We start from the raw sequence: 14387 nt of genomic DNA, 5'->3' as shown, positions 1-14387 counted from the left end.
AACCGCGATTTGCGTTCAGCTCGACTGTCTAAAGCAGTTTTTTTTATAGTGTTAGGATAAAAAGATAAATTCCATCTTGTATAAAATTTGCACTGAAATATCACTTTATAGAAATATAAACCTGATTAAAACGCACACCCCCACTAAGGTTCTCAGTCTTCCAGGTCATCGTAGTCCTCCTTAGACTCGGAGGAGACAGAGCGTGCGCAGTGGGGACTCCGTGGCCCGGAAGTGCCACTTTTTCGGATGAGTGAACGCGCGTGCATGATTGTGCATGTGCGCGTCCTCGTACGTGCAAAAGGTTTTTGCACGTACCACTTTTCCACGACACCACACAGCCAGCCTGAATGCATTTTAGATGCATCCTGAAGCGAAATCAGTTTAGTTGCAAAACTCATTGACAAACCAATGACCATTTCTTTCAATTTCCATTAGTCTTACTACAATACTGAAGCTATAAACCTTTGTGGATCCTTGAGCTGTTAAATGAGCTTTGAAGTATTAAAATAATTTACATAGTGAGAAACTTGTTCTTAATCAAGTGGCCAATTTAGACATGACCTTTGCCAGTACTGAGTCAGGATGAGCTCACAACCAATCATCCGTAACTACAACGACAAGATCCAAACAAGACATTAAATTATGTTACTAAAAATTCTGAAATAATTTGTGGGTATTAAATGAAATCAACCACAAAGAGAAACATCCTTTTTCATTATTTATTTCTCCACATGACACAGAAGTCGTTCAACACTTTACAAACATCCGTTTGGATTTTGATTTAAAAAAAAAAAAAGTTTATGTCAACAGTGTAAGAAATTACTGACAGTTACAGAGATTACCCCAAAATCATCAAAGACTGTGCTCTCAGGATATTTGTGCGTTTCCACTTGCAGTTAATGCAACACATTTGAAGAAAGGGAAACAACCATTTCATACAACCAAGAATGTCACGACTCTGAAACAGACTGAAATCATGATACAAACATGTGCAGTAAGCCGTATCGTACCATTATACTCATGTAGAGCTGGAATGATGAAAGTTTTCCGGTAACCTAGAAATATATTAGAGACACTTAGTTTTGCTTTTGCTCATTTTAAAACAAAATATCAATCGGATTGTTTGGTGTAGTAAAAATATTTTTTTCTCTGTATTTTGTTAGAAATTCTCTTTTGAAAAACCTCGAGGCGTAAACCACCATTGCTGGTTTTCAGAGGACTGTGCCAACCCAAACAAACATCTGATGAAGCTGGTCCAGTAAATTGGTCTAAACGTAAAAATGCATTCAGGATTTATCTTCTTTGACATCCTCATTGGTCCCTTTAAACATCATTAATCAGATGCAGCAGCTGCAAATTATATATATATGTAAAAAAGACATCGATAGTAACACCCACTTCCTATTTCTTCCCTTTGCCCCTCGATTTGGGTCATCGATGCACAAACACTGATCATCTCTTAACCATTTCAAACAAGACAGATTCTGGTTCTATATGTTAATTATGTTAATGGTTTTAAGACACGTAAAAATAAAGGAATCTTGAAATACAGCAGGAAAGAAAACAAGTAAACATTTGTGTGACTGGAGAAAAAAAAAAAGTTCTGTGTTACAGCAGCATGTTATAAACTTTAACTCCGTATTAAATCTAGTATTTAAACCTACTTGCACCCTCGGGGGCAGGAAATGAGAAATGTATAGATTTCAGAAAAGATACATTTTTGTTTCTCTGACAGTTTGTAGGACAAAGAAGCAGCACACTGTCACAATCAGCAGGGCTGATTGTGTGTAGAGTGAAGGGTGGACCCAAATGCAGGCGGAAACAAAATGTGAAACATGACTTGAATAACAGAAAACGAGCCATTTATTGAGGCTGGCAAAATAACTGTAAACAAAAGGCAAAATGCAAGGCTAACAATAAACTAAACTGGGTGAGCTAAATTAACTTAAAAACCTACAACAGGAACATGGACTTGACATGAGGAAACTTGACGCAACTTCTTGGCTTGCAAACAAAGCAGACGATCTGACAATGACACACTGAAAACACAGGACTTAAATACACAGGAGGTGATTAGGGGAAGTGGGAACACATGGAGGAACAGCTGACTGACATGAACCTAATGACAGGACAGGGGAAGTGAAACTAAATACAATGAACAAAGAACACACGACTCCTTCAAAATAAAACAGGAAACACTGAAACTAGACATGACAACACAAGCTTAACAGACCTAACACGTGATGAACGATACAAGAACTCAAACATAGAAACCAAGGAAACAATAAATAATAACTGCCTTTCCTTAACTAAAGCTAAATAGGAATGACACAAACTAATCACATATCTAAAATGAGACAAATACAAAATGAACTCAGAGCGCTGGGTCAGAGACCCAGCCTGTGACACACACTGAGTTATCGGCCCAGTACGGTGGCCAGCAGGGCCATTCGGATGTACATGCCATTCTCTGCCTGACGGAAATATGCCGCCCTCGGGTCTGTGTCCACCTCCACACTGAGAGAGAAATAACAAAGAGAAACAGATCATTAGTCCACTTAATCAACACAATAGCAAATAATGTAAGGTGGGTTTAAAATAAAATTCAGCTCAAATTTAAGTTAGTTAAAAGAAACCGTACTGAAATTAGACATTGTACACAAAACGTTACATTTTTGCAGCCCATTTAAGGGCTCAAGCAACATTTAAACAACACAGCTGGAACTGATATTGTTGTCAGACATTTGACTGAGCGCGTCTCACCTGATTTCATTGACTCTGGGCAGCGGGTGCATCACCACCATCTTCTGTTTGGCTCCAGTCATGATGTGAGGAGTGAGGACGAACTGACCAAAACACTGAGAGAAACAACAGAGTCATAGTTAAAGATCACAAATACTCTAATCTTATTTTACTGCAAATACTCCGGGATCATCCATTCACATGAGACCTGAGCTGATTGGTTCTGTCTGCACCTATGAATGCTTAGCTAAAGGGTTCCACTTCCATATTTCCCCACACGCTTACATCTGTAGAGGGGTGAGGGAACGCCTTCTTTCTCGCATATCTTCTTGTTTTCTTAAGACAATTCTATTTAATAGTTTTGCCTCTAGAAATATTTCATTTGGAAAGAACTTTGTGACGAATAACTGAACAAATCAGCTGCTTTCCACTAAAGATGAACTCCAAATGCAGACAAACTCCAGCTTCACCAGATGGAGTCAGTGGAGTTTGCAGTGCAGAATAGTGGATTAGGGAAAATGTCACCATGAGACCAACTGAACGATATCAAAAACGATTACCGGGCCAGCATGAGGCAGGAAGCACCAGGCCAAACTACAGATGCGCTGTGAGTATATGCAAGTATCTGTGTCACAAAATAAAACCCGTCGGTGAAATGAAACTTACGGCTTTGTACTCCTCCTCAGATGCAAACCTCTCCTTCTGGATCCTCGTCATGTAGAGGACGTCGGTGTCAGGCAGAGCCTCCTCGATGCTGTCAAACTCCTCCTGCAAACAAACATGTTTTTTTAAATTAGCAGTTTTTAGTACATATTTGTGAAAACTCCTCTTTGCTGTGTAACCATGTTTAGTCCTCACCTGTTTGATGCCCTTTGAGGCCACGTAGCTGACGATCTCTGCTGGCATGTGGAGGTTTTTGGGAGCCACGTAACGCAGAGTGATGCGGTACTGGGTCAGCAGTTTGGCGAGGGAATGAACCGTTCGGCCATGTTTCAGATCTCCAACCATCGTTATCTGACAGACGCCACAGTTTTAACATGTTTTCATGTAAAGTTTTATTCTGGCTGAAGATTAAATTAAAAAGGAATCATGTCGCTCACCGTCATGCCGTTGACCGTTCCCAGCTCCTCTCTGATGGTGAAGACGTCCAACAGGGCCTGAGTGGGATGCTCCCCGACACCGTCGCCAGCATTGATCAGCGGCTTACGGCACTGACGGGACGCGCTCTGAGAAGGAGGAGTCACGTGCGTCAGATATTAAAAACTCATCTTCAAACTAAACAAGCATCAAAACACAACAGGGTGCTGCTGCAGTTACTTTTATGACCAATTAGTCTTTATTTTCTGTTACGTAAAGAAAACTTTTAGTAAAAAAAGTATCCATCTAAAATCCACCTCTACAGCTCCAGGTGTTGGGTGACGCAGCACGAGGACGTCAGCGTAGCCACTCATGATCTGGACAGAGTCCGCCAGCGATTCTCCCTTCAGCGAGGAGGAAGTGGCCTCGCTGGAATGGACGACGGAGCCGCCCAAACGCTGCATGGCCGCTGCGAAGGAACTGCTGGTGCGAGTGCTGACCTCATAGAATATGGAGGCCATTACTTTACCCTGAACAGGAAGGCATGAGGAATGAGGGATTACTTTAAGGTACCTCATCATTCTATAACTTTGGTCATGTTTGATACGAACATCCACCATTGTAACAGCACATAACTGAAATTAGTGAATAGTGCAGTAACATGAGGCACGTTTAGGAGATACCTTGAGTATTTCCAGGCTTCGTTCCTTCTGAACCATCAAACGTAAAGTGTGAGCAACATTGAACAGGTGTGAGATCTGAAACAAACGAAGGACACAAAAATAAGCTTTTGTTCAGACCCGAGATCTTGTTTTAAACCTGTCAGCATTCCCAGTGTGTGTTTCATCTTCTTCGGCGTACCTGCTCCTTGCTGAACTGTCTGACAGACAAGATGTGCTGTCCCACCAGTGGGTGAAGCAGAGGAGACATCTGCAGGTGTGACACCTGACCAGGAGGCACCTGTCCTGACCCAGACTGTGGGGACAGCAGCCTGGACAGTGGGGGAGGATGGCTGTACCCGTCAACAGCAGCGGCTGGTGGGAGCATGACCATCTCTGTGGGGATAAGAGTCGCAGTGTATCAATGACTGGAACACAGCAAAGGTGTTTCACTGAGAATCAGCAGGAGAACATCAAACAACTTTAATTAAACTTGTTTTTATACGGCAATGAACAGTTTTGACATACTTGATTAATGGACATACCAGCTGAACATGATATGATAACATCTGCTTCATTTTTTAACCCCTCTTTCAACTTATTGATACCTTTTGCCTAAAGAAGGCTTTAAAAATCCCCTGTTAAGGCCAGTGTGGCGAGAATAAGGCACGGCGGGACCACGGAGTATCATTCGGCGCCATCTTTATTTACATCTCACCACAACCTACCCAAGCCCCCGAGTCCCCGTGTTTTTAACTAGGATTAAGGATGCCGTGCAGGTGCGTCCGCCCTCCCTGCACAGCACCGCAGACCACGCCCCACCACAGCCAGGCAGGCTGATAACACACTGGTAGAAACTCTGATAGAAACATTGGGAGAAACCCTCGAGGTAAAACAAAAATCTGCTGTTCCAAAGCATTGTGGGAGCTGTAATACCTGGTGGCAGGCCGGGATCAGAGGCACGGTGGATGCGGGGCGGCAGCAGGTAGCGGCTTTCTCCACCAATGCGTCGTGGGCTCGCAGCTCGAGTCCGCACTCCATCCTGGGGTGGAGTTGGACGCCGACGCTCAGGAGTCTGATGGAGCAGAATTAATGTAAACAAAACACATGAAATAATCCCCACATAGAGGAGTTCAAGAAACACTCAAAACAGTTCTAAGTACAGGCTTTAAAGGTTTTTGTTTGTAATTAAACTCTGTTAGCTGTACGTTCACCAAATTCTGTGAACTTTTTAGATGTCATCTATGCTCATAAGAAAGAAGACCGGGGATATAAGCACCGGAAAAGAGCTTCCTCCAAACGGTGGCGTCTAAGACCTCTTTCTTAGGAATAAAGTGAGGAGCTGCTTTTCCTCCACATTTCAAAAGGAACAAGTTGATACCTGCTGTTTGCCTCCTACCAGACATTTCAGGCATGGAAGAAACACCAACTTTAATCACTGATCTGAACCTCTCGATTTTGCTTGCTCTGTCTTTTACAGCATTTTAAACTACAGGGAGTGCAGAATTATTAGGCAAGTTGTATTTTTGAGGAATAATTTTATTATTGAACAACAACCATGTTCTCAATGAACCCAAAAAACTCATTAATATCAAAGCTGAATGTTTTTGGAAGTTTTAGTTTTTTTAGTTTTAGCTATTTTAGGGGGATATCTGTGTGTGCAGGTGACTATTACTGTGCATAATTATTAGGCAACTTAACAAAAAACAAATATATACCCATTTCAATCATTTATTTTTACCAGTGAAACCAATATAACATCTCCACATTCACAAATATACATTTCTGACATTCAAAAACAAAACAAAAACAAATCAGCGACCAATATAGCCACCTTTCTTTGCAAGGACACTCAAAAGCCTGCCATCCATGGATTCTGTCAGTGTTTTGATCTGTTCACCATCAACATTGCGTGCAGCAGCAACCACAGCCTCCCAGACACTGTTCAGAGAGGTGTACTGTTTTCCCTCCTTGTAAATCTCACATTTGATGATGGACCACAGGTTCTCAATGGGGTTCAGATCAGGTGAACAAGGAGGCCATGTCATTAGTTTTTCTTCTTTTATACCCTTTCTTGCCAGCCACGCTGTGGAGTACTTGGACGCGTGTGATGGAGCATTGTCCTGCATGAAAATCATGTTTTTCTTGAAGGATGCAGACTTCTTCCTGTACCACTGCTTGAAGAAGGTGTCTTCCAGAAACTGGCAGTAGGACTGGGAGTTGAGCTTGACTCCATCCTCAACCCGAAAAGGCCCCACAAGCTCATCTTTGATGATACCAGCCCAAACCAGTACTCCACCTCCACCTTGCTGGCGTCTGAGTCGGACTGGAGCTCTCTGCCCTTTACCAATCCAGCCACGGGCCCATCCATCTGGCCCATCAAGACTCACTCTCATTTCATCAGTCCATAAAACCTTAGAAAAACCGTCTTGAGATATTTCTTGGCCCAGTCTTGACGTTTCAGCTTGTGTGTCTTGTTCAGTGGTGGTCGTCTTTCAGCCTTTCTTACCTTGGCCATGTCTCTGAGTATTGCACACCTTGTGCTTTTGGGCACTCCAGTGATGTTGCAGCTCTGAAATATGGCCAAACTGGTGGCAAGTGGCATCTTGGCAGCTGCACGCTTGACTTTTCTCAGTTCATGGGCAGTTATTTTGCGCCTTGGTTTTTCCACATGCTTCTTGCGACCCTGTTGACTATTTTGAATGAAACGCTTGATTGTTCGATGATCACGCTTCAGAAGCTTTGCAATTTTGAGACTGCTGCATCCCTCTGCAAGATATCTCACTATTTTTGACTTTTCTGAGCCTGTCAAGTCCTTCTTTTGACCCATTTTGCCAAAGGAAAGGACGTTGCCTAATAATTATGCACACCTGATATAGGGTGTTGATGTCATTAGACCACACCCCTTCTCATTACAGAGATGCACATCACCTAATATGCTTAATTGGTAGTAGGCTTTCGAGCCTATACAGCTTGGAGTAAGACAACATGCATGAAGAGGATGATGTGGACAAAATACTCATTTGCCTAATAATCTGCACTCCCTGTAATTACATCTAAGAAGTTCTTTTATTCAATTTGTTGAATGAAATTCTAGTGTTTTCTTTCAGTTACATTTACTTAGCATCAACTAGCCGATATCTGCTGCTGTGTGCACGTTCTTCATGGCTATGGCTGCTAAAGAAGTGTGTTAGTGTTGACAGATAACTTCACTCTCTTCTTAAATCTGGTCAATTTTGGCTCCAAAAATAATCATGGCGGTGGCCAAAACACCAATGTGATGTAATATTATTGTAGAGTCTTTATCTTACAACAGAAAGCATGAAAGGCAGCTGCATTATTACCGCATTCACTTCTATTACCATTGGAGTTTCTTTGACAGGTTCTGGAGGATGGGTGGAAGAAGTGGGCCAAGTCTTCACATCCTCACCGTAACCTGGAGGCACGAGCACCTGAAGGAGACAGGACACGTACTTTATTAGATCAACTACATTTATTCTCTTTGTTTTCTTGTTCAAAAGCAAAACGCACGAATGCTGACCTGGCCGTCGATGTAGGCCACCTCTCCTCGCAGGACCACGCGGCGGACTTTACCTTTCACCTTCATACCTTCGAAAGGAGTCCACTTAGACTTAGTGAACTGCATGGCCTGAGGAATAACCCACTCCTGCTCCAGGTCCACCTGAAAGACACGTAATTGATAAATAATTAGGAACATATTTCATCAGAGTATGGATAGGCTGCTAATTACTGCATCAAAATATGGTCTCCTTAAAATGAATTCCCTTTGTGTTTGTCTGTGTACCTCCACGACGACAACGGTCACAGGCGAGCTCGTCACCTCAGTCCTCCTTTTCTCTTTCCTTTGCTCATCTTCATATTCCTCCAGTAAGTGTGCCCTCTGCAGGTCAGCCTCTTCTCTTCTTTCTCCTCCTCAATCCTAATTTGTTCTCTTTCCTCTTGCTGTTTTCACTTATTTCCCTCTGTTTGAAATGTACAGTTACAGTTAATTTACAACTTCGTTAAACTGCTGAGAATACAGGTTGTTGTTAGTCTAAAAATCTCTCTCTATATATCTATCTCTCTATCTACACACATATCTACACATGAGAAGAGCTGAGAGTAATGGGAGGAAGTGAGTTTGGTGTGATGCAAAATGAAAGACTGGTGACCTCAAGTGGAATGAAGGGGAGCTACAGGTAAACGATCTGTAAACTAAAGCTCATTCCACAGGCACTATACGACATTGTTCACAGCTTAAAAGATCAACCTGGTTCCACAAACACCGGGAAGCTAATCATAGCTATTTTGGTGACAGTAAGTAGAACTACACAATAAAAGACACATGGTTTTATTGTTTTGGCTGGTTTGAAATGAATGCAGTTATTGGCAGCACAAATGATCTCCCTTCAATAAAGAAAAGCATTAAACAAATTGATTTTTTAATTGTTATTTAGTCACCAATATTAAATGCTATGGATTAGTTGGTTTTAGGACCCAAATACAGAAGTAAACCAAAGTGAGCTTTTGTATTTGGCTGAATATGTTCAATAAGTCCAAAAACGACAAACCAACATCCAAACTACAGGGAAACCAGTAAGGCATAAATATAAAAAGTGAGAGACAGCTGGTCAGAGACAAAGAGAAAAAGAAGACAGGACTATACACTGATGAATGAAGATGATTCAGAGGGGATGAATGTAATTACACACAGGTGAAAACAATCAGGGCAGAGCAGAAGATCCCAGCAGAAAGAAGCAACTAACACAGGAAATTAAAGTCACATTCAAATGAAAACATTAAAGACAACCAAAACTAGAAATCCCACTAAACATGATAAGAGAAAGGGTACAACTACGTAAGTGAGACAGAAACACACAAAAAAATATTCCAAATAAGCACCAGAACTCAAGAACTAAACACCAACCAAAGCTCAAAAACTCAAATAATACAACAAAACTAAAGCTCAGCATCACCAGAATGTTAAAGACATCAAAACAGGAATCCACACCTCAAATACAACATAAATCCAGAGGGCGATGATGCTGAACACTGCAGGCCAGCTGCCATCTTTTCTCAGTTTATTTTACTGGCTTACACTGAAACAACAAACAGATTTTTAATGAAAATTTAACCCCCATATGTTTCTAATTACTAACAACAATGTCTATATAAAGTTTTTGTGGTTAGAAAGACACTGGTCTGGTTTCATACAGCAAAAGTTTACCGTGTACTGAGAGACAAAGTTTATATTGAAAAACTGCCTTGTATCTGGTGTAATAGCTGTGTTTTCCATCCACCCAGTCTTGTCTTCACTTCATAACCTTGTGAAAATAAACCTGGCATCAAGTATATTTTCATTAAAAATGCAAAAATACATTTCTGATATAATAATAATAATAATAATAATAATAATAGATTGTATTTATATAGCGCTTTTCGGGACTCAAAGCACTTTACAATACCACTATTCATTCACCCTCACATTCATACACTGGTGATATATTTACAGACAAAAGAAAACAGCATTGTTCTATAAGACAACAATGCAGCCAGCACAGTAACAGGTGTTTCTTTTTTAGACCTATTAAGTTCAGTGTGTTCCACATCTGTGTCACATTGAGCAATCTAACAGGAATATTTTAAGCCATTTAGCATATTGCTAACACGTTTCTCCATGAGAAATCAAAACAAAAAGTCTTTGAAGTCCTTTTTGTATAATATTTGAACTATATGGCTGGAAATCTGATAGTAGAGTAGAGGTTGCTGAGATGAGCAGTGGCTGCAGCAGAAGAAGAAAGAGCCTTCACAGTGCTGTATGGATCATCTTTGTTATCAAAGACCTGAGAAACAAAAGTGAAGCTGTCTGACACGTGATTTAACATAAATACATACAAACGTGTAAAAAACAAACATGCGCCCAAGATGCTGACTTTGATTAATTTAAATATATGTAACATATTTTGATTTCCAAAAAAAGAGGCCACTTGGCTCAGTCATGAAGAATTTGCTTAAAGAAACATTTAACATGATGCCTTCTCTGTGCGGTTAATGAATTGTGAAATAAAAAATGTCATATAGGCTTTTACAAGTCAAGTGCAAAACAATACCTTAAAAGCCTCTGGAATTAAATACTGGTACAGAAATAATATCTCATCTGCATAAGAAAAATGTCACGACTGGGGCAGCAGCCATGTGATGTGTGGAAGTACTCAAATGCAGCACTTATTCAGATGTGAGGGTGATTTATTAAGAATACCAAACAAAGTGGGGATGGCAAAACAGAACCACGGATGAACTAAACTGGGAGAAACTAAAGCAAAGAGTAGCAAACCTGAACATGAAAGGAGGACAGCACGCAGGGGATTCACAGAGTAATGCCACGTACGCAGAGTAACACAGAGAATGAACACAGACAACACAACGAGGAGCACAGGCAGACACGCAGTATAAATACACACACACCAGGTAATTAGGAAATGGCAGACAGGCGGGGACACAGCTGGAACTAATGGACATAACGAGACACAAACCTACAAAGTAAAACAGGAAACTCACAAACTGTTTTACACTACCAACTGGGGACACGAACAGAACACAGAGGGGAGGCACAGGTAGGGATGATAGAAACGCACAACTCAAACCCTAAGAACAAATACAAAATCAGAATAAACTAGAAAAATGATAATAAACTCAAAGCGCTGGGTCACCAACCCAGGACCATGACAAAAAATTACCAGTACTGGGTCGGTATGAGGGAAATTTCTTTTGCAGTTCATCTGAAAAGTTGGAGTTGCTCTTTGGGATCTTTTAAACATCATTAGGCGTGTTGCTGCGTGCTGTCTGTACCCTCTGAGCACAGAACAAGCGCTCACAAAGCAGCAGCTCGGGGATGACGTCACACACATGGGTCCTCTGTAGGCCTATAGGAAAACCCGGACATTTTTATCAATCTCAAAAATCCCTCCGGACGCCCTGGACAGAACGTGAAAAGTGGACGAGGACGGTTGGTCACCCTAACCAAACACATTCTATAATGATAAATTTTTTGAATGAATAAACCTTTAAAGTCGAAATAAGCTCCTGATGATTTTGAGGGTTAGTAATGTTTTTGAGTGTAATGTAATGCTAGAAGAGGACTTGCAGTTTTGAAGTAAACAATAATAAAATAAACGGGTGCTTCTATTGTTTTGGTTGATCAGTTTAGTGATTTCATACAATATAAAATATCTTCAATAAAGAAAGACATTAAACAAATGGGTTAAAAGACATACACTCATATTACATATTAAATTTAATGAAAAGAAGACTGACAAGTGAATGTCCTAGAGTAGATGTGAACAGGACACAAATGGAGGAAAAACAGAGCAAAGAAAGTTATTTTATTTGGCTAAATAGGACGACTAAAGGAAAGTTAATTAACTAACAAACTAAAACAGGAAAAATAGAAAAGACAGGGCTAAACATGATTACAGAGGATACCGTGACATTGAAAGCTGTGGGTCATGTAGCCGTCCAGCTGCCAGGAAACACCAGTGTTTGATGTAATTGTATATTTTCCATCTAGCCAGCCTTCTTTTGGAGTATTTGCTACAGCTCATAACTTACGTAAAGTAGTCCAGGCACCAATTATACTTTATAATTTTCCATTAAATACAAGTCCTTTTGTGAGCTGCTTGTGCTATGTGATTGGGAAGTTGACAGTAGAGTAGAGGTTGTCGGGATCAGCAGTGGTTGCAGCAGAAGACGAAGGAGCCTTCACGGTGCAGTAGGTCACATCATTGTCATCATCACCCTGCATCTGGGAAACAAAAGGAAACCTGTGTGACACATAATGATATCTTCCTCTGCTCATGCTCTTTGGAATAATCTCACTGACAGACAAACAAACTAAACACACAGCAGCCACTGACATCCATAGCAAAACAACCGGAGGTCTGTTTGAAGTCTTTATTCAAACTCTGGCTTAGTGTGGTCTACAAATAAAGATAATACATATTAGAGAAAAGTACAGGACATATTTCTGAAAACATTGATAAGCTGTGTAGAATGTAAATCAAAGAATGCAATGATTTATTTGTTGATTTCAGCAACAGCTCAAAGAAATTGGGACAGGGCCATTACTGTGTAGCATCCCCCCATCATTTAACAAGATTTTCAATTCAATTTTATTTATATAGCGCCAAATCACAACAAAAGTCGCCTCAAGGCGCTTCATAGATACAGAGAAAAACCCAACAATCATATGACCCCCTATGAGCAAGCACTTTGGCGACAGTGGGAAGGAAAAACTCCCTTTTAACAGGAAGAAACCTCCGGCAGAACCAGGCTCAGGGAGGGGCGGCCATCTGCTGCGACCGGTTGGGGTGAGAGAAGGAAGACAGGATAAAGACATGCTGTGGAAGAGAGACAGAGGTTAATAACAGATATGATTCAATGCAGAGAGGTCTGTTAATACATAGTGAGTGAGAAAGGTGACTGGAAAGGAAAAACTCAATGCATCATGGGAATCCCCCGGCAGCCTACGTCTATTGCAGCATAACTAAGGGAGGATTCAGGGTCACCTGGTCCAGCCCTAACTATATGCTTTAGCAAAAAGGAAAGTTTTAAGCCTAATCTTAGAAAGTAGAGATAGTGTCTGTCTCCTGAATCCAAACTGGAAGCTGGTTCCACAGAAGAGGGGCCTGAAAACTGAAGGCTCTCCCTCCCATTCTACTTTTAAATACTCTAGGAACAACAAGTAGGCCTGCAGAGCGAGAGCGAAGTGCTCTAATAGGGTGATATGGTACTACAAGGTCATTAAGATAAGATGGGGCCTGATTATTTAAGACCTTGTATGTGAGGAGCAGGATTTTGAATTCAATTCTGGATTTAACAGGAAGCCAATGAAGGGAAGCCAAAACAGGAGAAATATGCTCTCTCTTTCTAGTCCCTGTCAGGACTCTTGCTGCAGCATTTTGGATTAGCTGAAGGCTTTTCAGTGAGTTTTTTGGACATCCTGATAATAATGAATTACAGTAGTCCAGCCTGGAAGTAATAAATGCATGAACTAGTTTTTCAGCGTCACTCTGAGACAGGATATTTCTAATCTTTAGAGATGTTGCGCAAATGGAAGAAAGCAGTCTTACATATTTGTTTAATATGTGCGTTGAAGGACATGTCCTGGTCAAAAATGACTCCAAGGTTCCTCACAGCGTTACTGGAGGCCAAGGTAATGCCATCCAGAGTAAGAATCTGGTTAGATACCATATTTCTAAGCTTTTCAGGGCCGAGTACAATAACCTCAGTTTTATCTGAATTAAGAAGCAGAAAGTTAGCGGCCATCCAGGTCTTTATGTCTTTAAGACATTCCTGCAGTTTAACTAATTGGTGTGTGTTATCTGGCTTCATGGACAGATAGAGCTGGGTGTCATCGGCATAGCAGTGAAAATGTATGCTATGTCTTCTAATGATGCTGCCTAAGGGAAGCATGTATAATGTAAACAGAATTGGTCCTAGCACTGAACCCTGTGGAACTCCATAATTAACCTCAGTGTGTGAAGAGGACTCTCCATTTACATGCACAAATTGGAGTCTATTAGATAGATATGATACAAACCACTGCAGTGCAGTACCTGTAATACCTACAGCATGTTCTAATCGCTCTAATAGGATATTATGGTCAACAGTATCGAATGCTGCACTAAGGTCTAGCAGGACAAGCACAGAGATGAGTCCACTGTCAGAGGCCATAAGAAGATCATTTGTAACCTTCACTAAAGCTGTTTCTGTGCTGTGATGAGCTCTGAAACCTGACTGAAACTCTTCAAATAAACCATTCCTCTGCAGATGATCTGTTAGCTGTTTGACAACTACTCTTTCAAGGATTTTTGATATGAAAGGAAGGTTGGAGATTGGCCTATAATTAGC

General features: G+C 41.0%; 1 protein-coding gene across 2 annotated transcripts; it reads right to left on the bottom strand.

Annotated features, from left to right (window-relative positions):
- Nucleotides 1–705: 705 nt before the first annotated feature.
- LOC102307333 (CAD protein) lies at nt 706–8441 on the bottom strand. 2 transcript variants are annotated; one of them, XM_042217364.1, is made up of 12 exons: nt 8284–8441; nt 8020–8160; nt 7841–7930; nt 5415–5553; nt 4681–4874; nt 4503–4577; nt 4137–4349; nt 3843–3968; nt 3601–3756; nt 3409–3510; nt 2764–2858; nt 706–2517 (listed from the first exon to the last, which is right to left on the bottom strand). In XM_042217364.1, exons 2-12 carry the CDS (start codon nt 8122–8124, stop codon nt 2418–2420), a joined length of 1395 nt encoding a protein of 464 aa, XP_042073298.1. In that variant the 5' UTR covers nt 8125–8160; nt 8284–8441; the 3' UTR covers nt 706–2417. The 2 variants fall into 2 exon arrangements, with proteins under 2 accessions (XP_042073298.1, XP_042073297.1); XM_042217363.1 differs by lacking the exon at nt 8284–8441 and having other exon boundaries at nt 8020–8235.
- Nucleotides 8442–14387: the final 5946 nt, after the last annotated feature.

The sequence above is a fragment of the Haplochromis burtoni genome, unplaced genomic scaffold (assembly GCF_018398535.1).
Source record: "Haplochromis burtoni strain Fernald_Lab_line unplaced genomic scaffold, NCSU_Asbu1 Contig_1864, whole genome shotgun sequence".
Classification (NCBI taxonomy): Eukaryota; Metazoa; Chordata; class Actinopteri; order Cichliformes; family Cichlidae; genus Haplochromis; species Haplochromis burtoni.
Note: the sequence above shows the minus strand (reverse complement) of the source record. Positions and strands in the feature narration are given on the sequence as shown.

Bases quoted from the DNA above. Each gene is read 5' to 3' on its own strand.
- LOC102307333 (XM_042217363.1), bottom strand. From the start codon at position 8,196: ATGTTCCTAATTATTTATCAATTACGTGTCTTTCAGGTGGACCTGGAG. The intron at 5,554-7,840 runs GTAATAGAAGTG...CTGCTCCATCAG, and splicing joins CTGTCAAAGAAACTCCAATG to ACTCCTGAGCGTCGGCGTCC. The intron at 3,757-3,842 runs GTGAGCGACATG...GGCGTCTGTCAG, and splicing joins GAACGGTCAACGGCATGACG to ATAACGATGGTTGGAGATCT.